Source organism: Sinocyclocheilus rhinocerous, unplaced genomic scaffold (genome assembly GCF_001515625.1).
Source record: "Sinocyclocheilus rhinocerous isolate Xijiao unplaced genomic scaffold, SAMN03320098_v1.1 scaffold451, whole genome shotgun sequence".
NCBI lineage: Eukaryota > Metazoa > Chordata > Actinopteri > Cypriniformes > Cyprinidae > Sinocyclocheilus > Sinocyclocheilus rhinocerous.
Genome location: NW_015657491.1, coordinates 378669 through 394269, shown reverse-complemented (window position 1 = coordinate 394269; position 15601 = coordinate 378669). Strand labels below are relative to the sequence as shown.

At 37.4% G+C, this 15601-nt stretch overlaps 1 protein-coding gene across 1 annotated transcript in view; it reads left to right on the top strand.

Moving 5' to 3' along the window:
• Positions 1 to 10548, top strand: part of tcf7l1b (transcription factor 7 like 1b) — a 66497-nt gene extending 55949 nt beyond the window's left edge. The window contains exons 5-12 of the mRNA XM_016528956.1: positions 818 to 950; positions 1035 to 1137; positions 1228 to 1311; positions 3668 to 3808; positions 4082 to 4241; positions 5128 to 5235; positions 6835 to 6886; positions 9652 to 10548. Of these exons, the coding sequence (XP_016384442.1) occupies positions 818 to 950; positions 1035 to 1137; positions 1228 to 1311; positions 3668 to 3808; positions 4082 to 4241; positions 5128 to 5235; positions 6835 to 6886; positions 9652 to 10124 (1254 nt within the window). The 3' untranslated portion in view covers positions 10125 to 10548. The remainder of the gene's footprint in view (positions 1 to 817; positions 951 to 1034; positions 1138 to 1227; positions 1312 to 3667; positions 3809 to 4081; positions 4242 to 5127; positions 5236 to 6834; positions 6887 to 9651) is intronic.
• Positions 10549 to 15601: the final 5053 nt, after the last annotated feature.

Genomic DNA, 15601 nt, shown 5'->3' with positions numbered 1-15601 from the left:
CACTCGTTTAATCTTTGTAATCTCCTCAGATGACAATGTAGATGCCTGACAAACGTTGTTGTTGTGATCATAAACTGTATGGATGTGATTACACGCAATACACGGAGCTTTTCCCTCACCATTGTAACGCGCTGCTTTTGCAAGGTTCCATGAAAACGTTTCAGCTTTTATTTTTTGCCCTGAAGATATCAAAGGTTCATCAAATTTGTCGAAATTATCCTTCCTCGATCTCTTTTAGTCAGCATTGAAGAAACTCCTCTCAGCTAGCACGTCTTTTCAAAGTGAAAGTAGCCTTGTCACCTGACCTGAATACAGAACGCTGATTCGTTAAAATGGACTTAATGGCATCTGTTCAAAAACAACAAGGGCGCTTGTCGGCTTCTGCAGTAAAATGTGAACTCGCGATGCCTTGAAAGTGGGCAAAACCGGCTTTTTTGACAAAACGTGTTTAGGGTTGAGATCGCGCTATATGTGGAGAATACAATTTTTTAAAGTGCCGTTTATCGGTTTTTGCAAATGAACTCTTCATATATAGGCAGGCAGGCTTTTATTTGTATTTTTTTTGATTGGGGGAAAAACAAGACAGCTGGAAAAGTGGACAGGCACTGTTGCACTCTATAAAATTACTGACTTAGTCTTGAATTATTGAATTACTTGCTATAATTATTCCCATTTCAAGCTGTTCAACTCACTATCACTACGTGTAAGCAATTGTAATGCTTACACTATCAAACAAAACTCTTAAAAAGGGTTCATTTTGTTTCCTAGTCGTTATAAAGAGTCTTGATCTGACTCTCTCTCTCGTTCTCTCTTTCAGTCTAATAAGGTCCCGGTGGTCCAGCATGCTCACATGCACCCCCTGACCCCCCTCATCACCTACAGCAGTGAACACTTTTCTCCAGGAACTCCTCCAGCCCACCTCTCGCCGGAAATCCTGGACCCAAAGACAGGTATTATACACTCTACTTAGTTGTAACTGGACGTTTTGTCTTTCGTCATGTGACTGACTGACTGACTGTGTTCCTCTGGTTCAGGTATTCCTCGGACCCCCCACCCCTCAGAGCTGTCCCCCTACTACCCCCTGTCCCCTGGGGCTGTGGGGCAGATCCCTCACCCATTAGGGTGGCTCGTCCCACAGTGAGTATCCCAAAGGTTCATAGATACAATCCACACAGCCTGATTCATACTGATTCGCTCTGATTCACCCTCTCTCTGTGTGCATCTCAGGCAGGGTCAACCCATGTATCCCATCACTGCCGGGGGTTTCCGTCACCCTTACCCAGCTCTTGCCATGAACGCTTCCATGTCCAGGTGAGTTGTGTGTGGCTTACGGATGCGTTCTCCCATACTGTGTCATGTTTTGCACTACACTTTTACACACCACATTGACACTTTTCACAGAGTGAAGTATTTCCATTTAAATTTAGCAGGATAAAATTAGCAAAGGTTATTTAAAGGTTAAAAGTCTTGATGAAATGGAAGTAGTGACAGATCGTTTATTCTCTATTGTGACGTACATCCAAGTGTAGCGAATTATCAAAAACAATGGTTTTGATTTAGTTTTATGCATCAGTTGTTGATTGGATTTGAGATTCTGGGGGCTTCATACAAAAACAGAGGTCTATGAAGTAAGCTGGCTGGACAAAATAGTCAGTTATATTGCACGGTCCAAAAAATAAGTGCAGTTGAATTGTTCACAGTAAGACTAATAACATGCGTTTAGAAAATAGATGGGGCGAGTTGTCATTTCATTGTTGTTCACAAACTAAAACCAAACAGACAGTCAACATAGCAAGTGCATTTAATTCATTAATATCAGTACTTATTTGTGTAATTACACTGTAACAATGTCGCCTTAAAAAAAAAATTTTTGTGAGAAATGCAGTATGTTAATTACAACATTTTTTTGTTTTTTAGTGGTGTTGACAAGAATTAACTGCTCTCTTCTGACTGCCATAATCCATTTTTCTCTTAATTTTTCCTCTTTTGGATGGTCAACAGGGATTTTTCTTTTAACATTTACTGTGGTCTTTACGCTACAATTTCCTAACCAAGAAACAGGCTTGGAAGAGTCGGTTGGGAGTTTATTTCACAATCATACACGCTCAAGATGAAACTGATCTGAATCGCTCTTGATTTAGTGGTGGCACTGGATTAAAATAAGAACGATCTGTACTGAGCTTCTCTTGTTGTGTGTGTGAGGGATTCCTGAATTATTCATAGAGAGTTCATAGTGATCAATAGTCCGTCCTCCTCCAGACCTTTACAACCGTTGTCAGTACAAGCGAGTTTCTCCATTAGCATTTGTGTGATACAGAAGGACTACACTTTCTGGAGCTGCTTTGAGAATAGACCTATTTAGTATGTTTGATTCGATCCCTCCTTCCATTTGGTCCTGAATTGAACAGAAATATTTACTTCTACAGTAAAGACAGCCCATTTAATTTAACATTACTGAACTTTCTCAAGCAAAAAAGATCCATTGTATATTGCCAATAGTGTAGAAATACGGCTCACACAGAAATCGCTTCTCACACAAAATTCCCAATCGCATGGATTCCTACTGAAATTGATTTTCCTTACAAAAACTAGCTGAACAACGGTAAATGTGAAATTCATATTTTCACTCTAAATTTTCCTTTTGAGGTGAGACTGCTTTTCTAAGTGGTCTGCAGAACATCATGTGGAAACTTCACATACAGTTAATGAAGTTTATTCCTGGTATACTTGTGCCAATGCCAGCCGAAATTAAGAGGGTTTTATTTTTCATTTAATAAAAGAGTCAAAGAGGAAGGGGGGGAAACATTGGTCACTTTTTCTGGTTCTGGCTGATGACAGTCCTTCATTGATCGTTCACCTCACTAGAAGCTCTAGTCACTGGGATCAGAACCGTGTCCCATTCAGCCGGTTGTAGGAAGTGGTTTCCATGGAATTTGGTCTGGAGTGTTGCGCATTTTTGCGTTAACACCTTAACCACACACTTCACCTGTAACAGGAGCGAATAAAGGAGCTTTTCAGCGGGTACTTTATTTAGGCCAAATATGACATACGAATAGAAATGGGAGTGTGCTTTTGTCTAGACACAGCATAGTTCACCCCAAAAGATGAAAATTCTGTCATCATGTACTCACCCTCAAGTTGTTTCAAACCTGTACGAGTTTCTTACTTCTGTTGAACACAAGAGAAGATATTTTGATGAATGTTGGTCACCAAACAGTTTCTGGTCCCCATTGACTTCCATAGTATTTTTTTCCATACTATGGAAATCAGTGGATACCAGCAAAGATTAGGTTACCAAAATTCATCAAAATATCTTATGTGCCATAGAAGAAAGAAACTTATTCAGGTTGAGGGTGAGTAAATGATTAATTTTTGGGTGAACTACCTCTTTAAGACCTATCATTAAGTTTGAGTATTATTATGGGATGTTTGAGATATTTTGAGATGTTGGAAGGGTTAAAGGTCAAGGTGTGCAAGCTGAACAGGTGTGTAAATGTAGTCGGAGTGATGGTTTAGTGGTTCGCACACATTGGGCCTTGGTGCTCATGTAGGAAATACAGATTCAATACTAGCCAAATCCAAAATCCTGTAAGATAGGATGGGGAAGATGTGCTTTCCTGTATTTCAGAAGGCAGTAATGCTTATTCACCGCTTTCTTTCTTTGCAGTTTGGTGTCCAGTCGCTTTTCTCCTCATATCGTTCCTCATCATCCTCACGGCCTTCATCAGACAGGTATCCCTCACCCAGCCATCGTCTCCCCGGCTATTAAACAAGAGCCCAATGGAGAATTCAGCCCAGCGGCTAATACGTAAGCACACACTCACACATACAACACACTTCCCTCCTCTTTTTTTATTTCCTTATAGCTTTTTCGAAACTGACAAGTATCCTGTTTTATTACTAGCAGCTAATAGCATTAGCTGCACACTCTCACCTCCAAATGAGTTTATCACTGTTTTGTCTACAAGCTCGCCATAATTATACACACACTCCTCTATATCCGTTTTTCTCACTGTCACTCCTTCACACACACACACACATCCAGTACATAGGCTGACCTACCTGTCGTGTGTGTTTGCAGAAAGTCTCCAGTCCCGACTAAGAAGGAGGAGGACAAGAAACCTCACATTAAGAAGCCCCTAAACGCCTTCATGCTCTATATGAAAGAGATGAGGGCCAAAGTGGTGGCCGAGTGCACACTGAAAGAAAGTGCCGCCATCAACCAGATCCTCGGCCGCAGGGTGAGTGAACAGTTTAGTCCTCGTATGAACACACATTTTGAGTGAACCAGTCACAAGTGGTCAGAAACAAATGCTGGGGTAAATGAGGGTCCAAAATGTTTTGTGATCCAAAATCAGGATGTAGTCAAAAATACAAGTGATGTATAAACACTAGTGTCTCACAACATCAGCATACTCGCCTATAAATCAACCATTGTGCTGTTGGTTCCTTAAATGATTCATTATTTCCTAACATATATATAGTCTTAATTTTTATATACTTCGTTATACACTACTGTTCAAAAGTTGTTGTTTTTTTTTTTAAAGAAATGAATACTTTTATTCAACAAAGCTGCATGAAATTGACCAAAAATGACAGTAAATGCATTTATAATGTTACAAACGATTTATATTTCAAATAAATGCTGTCCTTTTGAACATTCTATTCAAAGAATACTGAAAAATCCACAAAAATATGCAGCACAACTGATTGACAACATTGATAATAATAAGAAATGTTTCTTGAGCAGCAAATCAGAATATCAGAATGATTTCTGAAGGTTCATGTGACACTGAAGACTGGAGTAATGATGCTGAAAATTCACAGGAATAAATGACATTTTACAATATATATTACAACAGAAAACTGGAATTTTAAATTGCAATAATATTTCACAATATTACTGTTTTTACTGTATTTTTGATCAAATAAATGCAGCCTTGGTGAGCATAAGAGAGACTTTCAAAAACATTAGAATATCTTACCAACCCCAAACTTTTGAACATTAGTGTATAACTAACTATGCAATGCATGGGTGTGCGGTCACACTGGTATGTGCGTTGTGTAAATGCCATGTGTGTGTGTGTGTGTTTGGCCTTTGGCTGACTGTGGTGTTTGTGTTTGCAGTGGCATTCTCTATCACGAGAGGAACAGGCCAAGTACTACGAGCTGTCCAGGAAAGAGCGGCAGCTGCACTCTCAACTCTACCCTGGCTGGTCCGCGCGAGATAACTATGTGAGTCAGACATTACAGCACAAGTGCACACACAGCCTTACACTCACTTTTGTACACTGTTAAATGGCACTTTCCATCAATACGGTACAGTTACGTTTCACTTGCTGTTTTTGTAAAGCAATAGAGGAACAAATCCCATAATTTTTTTGTTATAATGTTTGTTATACATCAAATATCTGTACACCACCAACCCTTAAAATAGTTATTCAATAGTTTTGTCCCGAACTACCTAGCCTCTACTGAATGATAGCGTACTTAGTGTATTCATAACTAGTGTTGTTTTACTATCATTTAATATACTATTGCAGGTTTTTTTATTTTTATATTTTCCATTTCATTTTGATTTTAAAGTAGGATTTAGGATTTTTGTTGTTAATTCAGTAGCCTAATTGTTTTGTTTAGTACTTATGTTGCCATTTTTATTCATTTTATTAGGTATAGCTATTTTAGTACCAAATTAAATTGGAAATGTTTTTATTACAGTTAATGTGTATTTTATTTCAAGTAACATATTTTTTTATGGTTTTAGTTTTAAAGTGCCCCTATTATGGGTAATGAAATGTTCATATTTTGATTTTGGGAGTCCCCAACAACAGGTTGACATGCATGCAAGGTCAAAAAACACTTTCATTGTCTTATAATATGCATTTATTTTTACCTTATTTGCTCAACGACGATTCGTTTAACGATTAATTTGTCCAAACCCCTCTTTTGCGTGACTCTAATCTGCGGTGATTGGTCCGATTGGTCTCATTTTCATTTAATCATGTCTGTAATGCCTGATAAAGCAGTGTTTGTGAGTGCAGTGTTGCTTTGTTTACAGCCGTTACCAGGGAAACTGCTATTTTTACCGCTCCAAAAGCGCACCTAGTGGCAAAGAATGAATTTGCATTTTCATTCAGACCAACAAGACCAACAAGTGGGCGGGCAGTATGCTAATGTTTCATGGCTTGGGATTAATTTTAAAAACGACTCGTTTCAATGATTCAGAGTCGACTCTTTCTTTTGAGAGACAATAACTTTATACACGGTGCACTTTCAGATTTAAAACTTTGCAGGATGTTTTCATTCACTTAGAGCTGTGTTACACACTGCATGAAAGGTAATTTTCAAAAATCCATAATGGGGCACTTTAAATCACAATAATAACACTGATTACAACCCCGTTACCGTTTTTATTGGCTGATAAATTGCCTATTTTATAAATGGTATAGTTAATTTGGATGTTTATTTAATGTTTCTAACTAGAAAAAAATCACAAATCAGTGTTTCAAACTTTATTAAGGCTGGTATTTAGCAGAGTCACAAAACTAACAACCTTTAAGGTTTGACAACCTGAGGTTGACACATCTAAAAGTTAACTACCTCGATTCACTGATCATTTGTTAAAGAATTTTAGGCCCAATTTTGAATCCTATTCATGGAAAGTGCCAAATGTTCTTTATATTATGTAATTGCACTTCTTTGATGCTTTTGTCCACTCAACTGTATTATTATTTTATTTATTTTTTGCTTCATTCTGTATTTATCGCTCTAACTCTATTTGCATCTCTCTCGCCCTCTGTATTTTTTCTCTCTCTCTGTATTTTTTCTCTCCAGGGCAGGCGGAAGAAGAGGAAGAGAGATAATAAGGCTGACTCAGCACCAGAGGGTGAGCGGGCACACACACACACACTCGCACAGCCTTTTTTCTCTCGCCTTGTCCATTTCTAACCCCGCTCTCTCCTCCTTGCTAACATGCAGCTTATGAGGTCCAGTGCTAGCACAGGCAGGTACAGTATGTCTGCAGGCTTAGGGGCCGTTCACAAAGGATGTGTTCTTTTTTTTCTTCTATTGTTTAATTATTTGTCTATATATACATGCAACAAATAGACGTCTTTGGCAGTTGCACCATGTCTTGCTATATTTTCATCATACTTCGTCATTAGCAATGAGAGGCCATGTCAGTTCAGTGAATCGGTGTCCGTTTTAAAACAATGGACCGATCTGATGAATGTGGGAGTGAGATATAAGCATACCAAGTGTTTATTGTGAGGGGTGTATGTTAGTGTGCCTTCTGTTCGATTCTGCCGCGCTCAGTTTAGCTATTTTTAAAGCACGAACGTGTCCTGTGTGAACGTCCTCTTAGACAGCCAGTGTCAGAACTGTAGAAGTCAGCTCACTCTTCATTGTGATCTCATCCACGACTACGTCCAACATTTGAGTACCGTGACGTCAATAAAATAACACAACACCATCTCCATTTTGTGTTCGGTATTGTATGGGTGAATCTCATTAAAAATGTCAAGAAGAACATGTCTAAGTCATATTTCACCCCAAAATCAAATTATATTTTGCATAAAGATAATGAAGCAACATGACAATAATGTACATTTCCCACCAGATTCTTATTAATGTAATGCCAAAAAATGATATACTGCATCAAATCTAAAGAGACCAGTCTTGTGATTTTTGGCCAAACCCATTTGAAAGAAGAAAAAAAACATATCTCCTGACCACTAGGTGGTGCTGTGCCGAAACTGTGCGGGTACCCTTAGGTCATAATTATTATAACACACACCAAGTTTGGTTTGAATACGCTAAAGTGTTGCAAAGATATAGCCTCACATACATTTCAACAATATTACCCCAACAAGCTAATGTAAACATCTCAATTGCATTGTCTGTAAATTTGTAACAAACCAATGTATAGTCAGCAGTCAGCAGCTGAATATTTATTCAATGAAATCATAGCGTTTTGAAGTTTAATAGTCACATCGCAATTCTTGTCTTTCCGTCTCCAAATTTAAGACCTCCTGAAATCATAATTAAGACTTTCTTGTACCATTTAAGAGTTTTTATGGCCTTAAATGTGATACAATTAAATTGAAGACTTTTTAAGGACCCACGGAAACCGTAAGAACATAATTCTGTGCAAACATTTCTGTCATGAATTTTGCAAAAAAAATGTTGTTGACTATGCATTTAAAATTTGAGGCAAGTGCAACTCTGGCGTTACTGGTGCATCTTTCATACTTCTTTGTGAGCAGTGGTGTAATGGCGATTTAAATTAAAGGGATACTCCACCCCAAAATTAAAATGTTGTCATGAATCACTTACCCCCATGTCGTTCCAAACCCATAAAAGCTTCGTTCGTCTTCGGAACACAATTTAAGATATTTTGAATGAAAACCGGGAGGCTTGTGACTGTCCCATAGACTGCCAAGTAAATTACACTGTCAAGGCCCAGAAAAGTATGAAAGACATCGTCAAAATAGTCCATCTGCCATCAGTGGTTCAATCTGAATTTTATGAAGCGACGAGAATACTGTTAGTACGCGAAGAAAACAAAAATAATGACTTTATTCAACAATTCGTCTCTGTGTCTCTTCACATCACCGTAGCGCCATTTTGGAGAATATCCACTGAATGCAAGCAGCGTACGCTCTTCTGTGTCAGCCACGCCACACGGATGCTCTGTTTTCGTTCAAATCAAAACGTAAATACACATAGAAAACGTATCCTTGTGTCAAAATATCTTAAATTGTGTTCCGAAGACGAACGAAGCTTTTACGGGTTTGGAACGACATGGGGGTAAGTGATTCATGACAAAATTTTCATTTTGGGGTGGAGTATCGCTTTAAAATCTTTCATTACAGCATTTCCAAACAATTCAAACATATGGGTATCCTTTTGAACTTGGTAAAATGATAATCTGTTTACCATCTTGACTGGAAAGTACGATTTTCATTGTCAGTTTTTAATTTATTTTTGCTAATGTTAGTGAATGTTCACATTCGAGTGCTCTTCCTGCTACGCTGAAATTAATACGGGGAGTGGCAGAGTGTACTTTCAGATATTTATAAAACTGTGCCATTTTACAAACAAACATATGTATGTCTGGCGAGTAAACGAAAAAATTTACTAGCCAATGGCGATTCAATTGCCAAGGTGTTCGTAGAGGGCTGGGCTGGAAACTATAGTGACCTCTCCTGGTTGGAGTTAGTATTAACATCATGAACTGAATGCAATCTTTCCGTGACTTACTTTTCCAACGTTTCAGAACTGATCATCCGAGTCTAATATGATCGAGCGGGCCGTACTAAAAGACACTGCTCGGGCCGCCAGTTGCCCATCCCTGCCATTTAAATATTCAGATGCACTGCGGCAATGAGAATTTGGTGGGAAAAAGTGCTTAATTGTCCCGAAAATATCTCAGTGGATCTAAAAACAATACAAAGTGGCTCTAATAATAAGATTAAAAAAAACATTTCTTGATTTGTGATGAATTTTTAAAAATCGCAGTTGAGGTTTCTATAAGTGTATCCCTGTTTCTGGTAAATTTGTTCTCATCTCTGCTGTTGTTTAACAAATATGTTAACTCTGAACGGTTAGAAATCCTCACCATTCATATTGTGTGACTTCGTCCTCTTTCAGATTTCTCGGCACGGAATAAGAAGCCGTGTGTGCAGTACCTCCCTCAGGAGAAGATGATTGACAGCCCGGCCTCCTCTCACGGCAGCATGCTGGACTCTCCAGCCACGCCCTCCACAGCCCTGGCCTCGCCCGCCGCTCCCGCCCCCACTCACTCTGAGCAGGCTCAGCCGCTGTCACTCACCACCAAACCCGACCGTCACCATCACTTCCCTCTGCTCTCCAAACCCTCCTCCTCATCATCATCATCCTCCTCCTCCTCCTCCTCTTCCTCCTCCCAGCCCAGCATCTCTCTGCCAAGCAGCTCCTCAGGCAGTCAGTCAACTCCGCCTCTTCTGTCTCGGCCACTCCCCTTGGCTTCCCTGCATGCCTCGCTCCTGTCTCCGCCCTCGCCGTTCCATCAGGCCGCTCTTCACTCCCATCATGCTTGGTTCCAGTCCCAGCCGCTCTCTTTGGTAACCAAATCAGCTGACTGACTCTTCAAAAGCAATTCTCTCTTAATGTCTTTTACATAATGCTGTATATTGCTTTTTACCTTTTGGAGAAATAGATGTCAGGTTAACTTTTTTGATAAGTGAAAAGGAAAGAAATATTATTGGTCAATATTTGATCATCTGCTTTTCTGTGTCTGTTTAAAACAATGTATTTTTTGTAATGTCTACTTTGGAACTGGTTTCTTATTTGATGCATTTATTCAGTGAACTTGTATAAATAATACATGTATTAAAAACCTTTTAAAAGACAAGAAAAAAAACTTTAAGCTTGCCTGTAATTAATGGTAGTTTTGGAGTTTAATTCATAGTACTGGCAATTTATTAGACCTCTTTTGCAATGACCCCTCTACCCCAGTTTTGAAGTGTGTGAACTTGTTAAATAAAACTTGTAAATTGTTTCTAAAAATTAATGTTATTGTGTTCTTGGGGTCCATTTTTAATTCATTGGTTATGTCATTATTATTATTTTGTAAATGTTATGTGTTTAACCCTTTTTTATATCAATAAATATTAAATAAAATCTGAAATTTATTTAAAAATGGTTGAAAATGTAGCCTGAGTTTAGCTATCAATTAGTAAGGGTGAGCTAGTTTGAGATCAAATGTTATGTAATAATTAATAAACATTTATTTTCCATAAATGAAATAAAAATACACAAGCACTTAAAAGTTTGGCATCAAATCGGATTTTTAAAATGTTTTTTGAAAGTAAAAATGGTAATAATGTGAATTTTTTTTACAATTTAAAAACTTTTTTTAAAATAGATTTTTAAAATGTAATTTATTCCTGTGATGCAATGCTGAATTCTCAGCATCATTACTCCAGTCTTCAGTGTCACATGATCCTCCAGAAATCAGTATAATTTGCTGAGTTGATGCTCAGGACACATTTCTGATTATCAATGTTGAAAACAGTTGTGGTGCAAAATATTTTTGGAAAAGCTGTAATACGTTTTTATAAGAATCTTTGATGCAGCCAACATTTCAGTTTGTCTAAAAATGTATGTTAATTGTCTTCTCGCCATAATCATGTTTTGTTGTATGTAAAATGTGGGAGACTGCTGAATATTGTTTTGGTAATTTAAATGTTAATTTAAAATCTATTAACTGAATATCAGTTCAACGCCATTGAATGGTTTTAAATGTGGGATACAGTCAAAAGGAGGTCAAGACTTTCCAAATAGACAGGCCAAAAAAAAAAACATTTTGATGTGTTATGGCTTTTTAGTTCATTAGATAAATAAATATTTTTTTTAAATGTGATTAGTTCTAACAATTGAAATTTCCTAATAAGATGAATTTCTTCCAATAAGTCAAGGAACAAGTAGGCTACATTGTTTTGCACAAATGTATTCGTGGGAAACGCCACAATGTTAGCCTACCTCAAGATGCAGGGATTTTGTAATACTCCTCTAAAAACAACATCTAGAGCACAAAATGATAGCATAATAATCTTCTCGAGAAACCCTGCTGCTATAAGAGGAATTAGAGTTAAATCTTTAATAGGTGGAATTTAGGCAAACCGCACTGGAAAATAAACCGATGAGCCAGAGCAACAAAAAAATCTGCCAAAAATAAACACGGGTTTAAAAAAAAAATAATAGACATCTGTTCCTTCCTGGAATGCAAAGTCCCAAAACAACGACAAAAAGCAGGTCAAACCCTGCCTTCTCTTTTCCTCTCACTTCTCGCGTGGCGTCTTTATTTGTGGCTTGGCGAGCCGCCGCTGGCGCTGTAATTAAGTGCGCGGTAATAGGATGGAGCTCCAGGGAGCTCATTAGGCTTTTCAATTAGTGAAAAATACACGAGGTAGAGTCCTCTGCTTTTTAGGGACTTTAGAAACGGGCAGAGATGCCAAGAACGATTCAGCTGAGAAACGGGGCGGAGGAGACACCCTCCACAGACCACCTAGTATTCCTGACGGGTGTCCGAGCCACCAAAAACCGCCGAGACCCTGATTAGACCCTGACACTTAAATCGCCAAGTCCAAGGAATCCCGCTCATAAAATTTACATTTCAACAAACGCGAGGCCTCAGAGTCAGGGACGCACAATACCGACCGTGGTCCCAAAATTAAGCTTGCTCGCGAATTACATTAGCTACACCAACCACGTGAATTATATATTTTCAGTTCAAAATAGAGAAATTAGACGTTTATCTGCATCCCTGATTATTGCCGTTGGTCGTTTAATGCTTTTCTCATAAAACAGCTGTCAAGAAATTCTCTGTCAGCAGTGAACCAGGGTTGCCAGGTTTGCGTAACAAAATTAGCTCAATAGCAGCCCAATGGCCATATACCAAATATCAAACTCAAAATATATTTCCATACCTAAAATAAACATTTTACAGTCACTGTTATGCCAATTGAACACAGCTCAAAGGCCCCCATACCCCCATACCCACACGCTAAAGATGCGGGGGACGAATTTACGTGATATTAAAAGTGGAGGGGACACGTCCCACGCGTAATCTACGCCCCTGCCCATACCAGTAGCCCTCCTTCACAAAACGTACTATCTTGCACAGTTTTATCGCTAGCGGAATAGGAATATTTCAACACTCTAAAAAAGGCTGGGTTGTTTCAACCCAACCTTGGATCAAAAATGTAATTTAAAAATTTAACCCAACGGTTGGGTTAGTCCATATTTGACCCAAAGTTGGGTTGAAACAACCCAGCATTTTTTTAGAGCAAATACAAGCATTTCAGTCAAATATAATTTATGCAACATGTCAAACCTGTAACCAGCAGGGAGAAATCAACATGAGGAAACAGTTTAAAAGTAGCCCAAAACTGTGGACTTGGCAACCCTGCTATGATTTGATTGGTCATCTCAATCATTATCTTATCTCCAATTTAGAATTTTTTTCTGAGAATTCTGAGTTTACATCTTGCAGTTCTGTTTTTTTTTTCTGCCACAGAATAAAAATTTAAAAGGTAATTGCAATTTTTTTTTAATTTCCAAATTCTGACTTTTTTTCTCACAATTTTGTATTTTTGAGTTTATATCTCACAATTTTTATTTTGAATTCTGAGTTTACATTTCGCAATTCTGACTGTTCTTGAAATTCTGAGTTTATATCTTGCAATTCAGTTTTTCCCCCTACCACAGAATGAAAAATAAAAAAAATGCAATTGCAACTTCTGACTTGTTTCTCAGAATCCTGGTTTTACATCTCACAATTTTGACTTTTTCCTCAATGGGTTTATATCTCGCAATTCTATTTTTTCCACCATAGAAGAAGAAGAAGATAATTGCGAATTCTGATTTTTTCCCCCCCCTGCAATTGTCAGTCTTTATCTCACAATTCTGACACTGTGAGATAAAAAGTTGTGATCATTTTAATTCATTTTCGTTTACTTCAACAAGAAAAAAATCTCATTATTGTAATTATTGTCATTATTGTAAATTTACTAAAATTACAACAAAAATATTAATGTAATTTTACTTTTTGTAATGTATAATTTACAATTTAACAATTAATTATTTTTATAATTTACTTTGTAAAAAATTAAATAAATGTAGTAAAAATTTTTGAAGTGATAATTCAAATAATCAAAGTAATATATCAATTTTTTTTTTTTTTTTTTTTACATTGCAGCACCAAACTTGACTTAATAATATGCAGTTATTTCACTATTTCTATTATATACACCTTGGGGGAAAAAACAAGACCTCAACGGTGGTATACGGCCACGTCCCATGAACATATCTGTATGTGTTCACTGCAATAATGTGCCATAATAAGATTCCGAGCCGCTCCATCCAGAGCTGTAAACGACACACCTCACACTGCCAGCAACAGCCAATCAAGTCAAGTATGAGGAAATGCAACGCATCATTATCACTAATTGCTTAATGATGTCTTACAGTGTGTGCTGGTTCCCATATGATTCAACTATGAGCGGTTTTAACAGCATACGGTTGCACTGCCCCCTCTGTCAGATGTATCTGTGTGACACGCCGCGTGTGCGAGTGTGTGTGCGAGCGTGTGTGTGTGTGTGTGTGAGCATGCAGACAGACAGGTTGACACACGTTGAATATCTCTTTGGATTTGAGACTTTAGTCTTTGCAACTTTACAGATCTTCTTTATGCACCAAGAGCTTGTAACACTCTAAAGAGAAAGGAAAAAATGAAATCGCATCATATGACCCCTTTAATGATGTCTTACAGTGTGTGTGCTGTTTCCCATATGATTCAACTATGAGCGGTTTTAACCGTGTGCGTGTGTGTGTGCGTGCGTGTGTGTGTGTGCGTGCAGACAGACAGGTTGACACACGTTGAGTGCTCATTTCCCTCTCTGCCCTCAGGTGAGGTACAGACCTGTCAGTCACATGCACACACATGCACACAAAAGCTTATATTTTATTTTGCTCGGCAGTCATTAGAGAAGCGAGAAATATGCCTTGCGTCATCCCGGGCCCTGCAATGCTCTCTGGGGCCCCGTGTGTCTCTGTGTGTGTACCCTTAGCTCTAGACCCATCAACCAAATTAAAGGTAATGAATTGTCAGACAACAGAGAAAGCCTGGCTCCTTAAGGCTAGGACTCTGATGCGCTGGCCTATTCTCCATACGCCCACCGACACACACACACACACACACACACACACAGAGCGCTCACACGCGCTACGCGACCCACAGCGAGCCGGGCTGAGTGACTTTAATATGACTGGCCTGTTAGAGAGATTGGCTGGAGAAAGATATCTGTGATTATTCTCCCAAGCTTGTTTTCTCCAAGTCAATTCTTGGAAAAGTGCTCGTTAACTCCAGTGGAGCTGCAGGCACAGCACTATTTTGTGTTTACCTGACATTATTTAATTGTGTTGCACTTCGTTGCATTAGCATTTTATTATAAAATATCTTCTAGTCTATCTTGAACACACCTTTATTTTAAGCAGAAATGGTATTTGTGGTTTTATCATTTAACTGTAACATTTCATTTTTTATTGTGCTAATAATTGGTATATATTTAAAAATAATAAGTTCATTATAAAAATAAGTATTGCATTATTTATTTAATTCTAAAATTATATTTAATATTATTATTATTAATAATATTTTTACGTTTGAATTACACGATTATAATTAAATATATAAATGTATTTAATTATAAAACATTTTATTCTAAAATGTTTAAAAATGTAAACCCAAACATTTAATTTTAAAAAATCCAATAATTTAAATAGATTTATACAATAATAGTATATTGCTTTCATTCTAAAATTATATTCAATTTAAATAATTTATAATTAAATATACAAATCTATTTAATTATTAAATAAAATATTTTATTCTAGTTTAAAAATGTAAACCCAAATATGTAATTTAAAAAATTTGCAGTTGATCAAAAATACAGTAAAACAGTAATATTGTGAAATATTATATTATATTATTGCAATTCAAAATAGCTGTTTTCTATTTGAATATATTTTTTTATTATATTTACATATTATTTTAAAT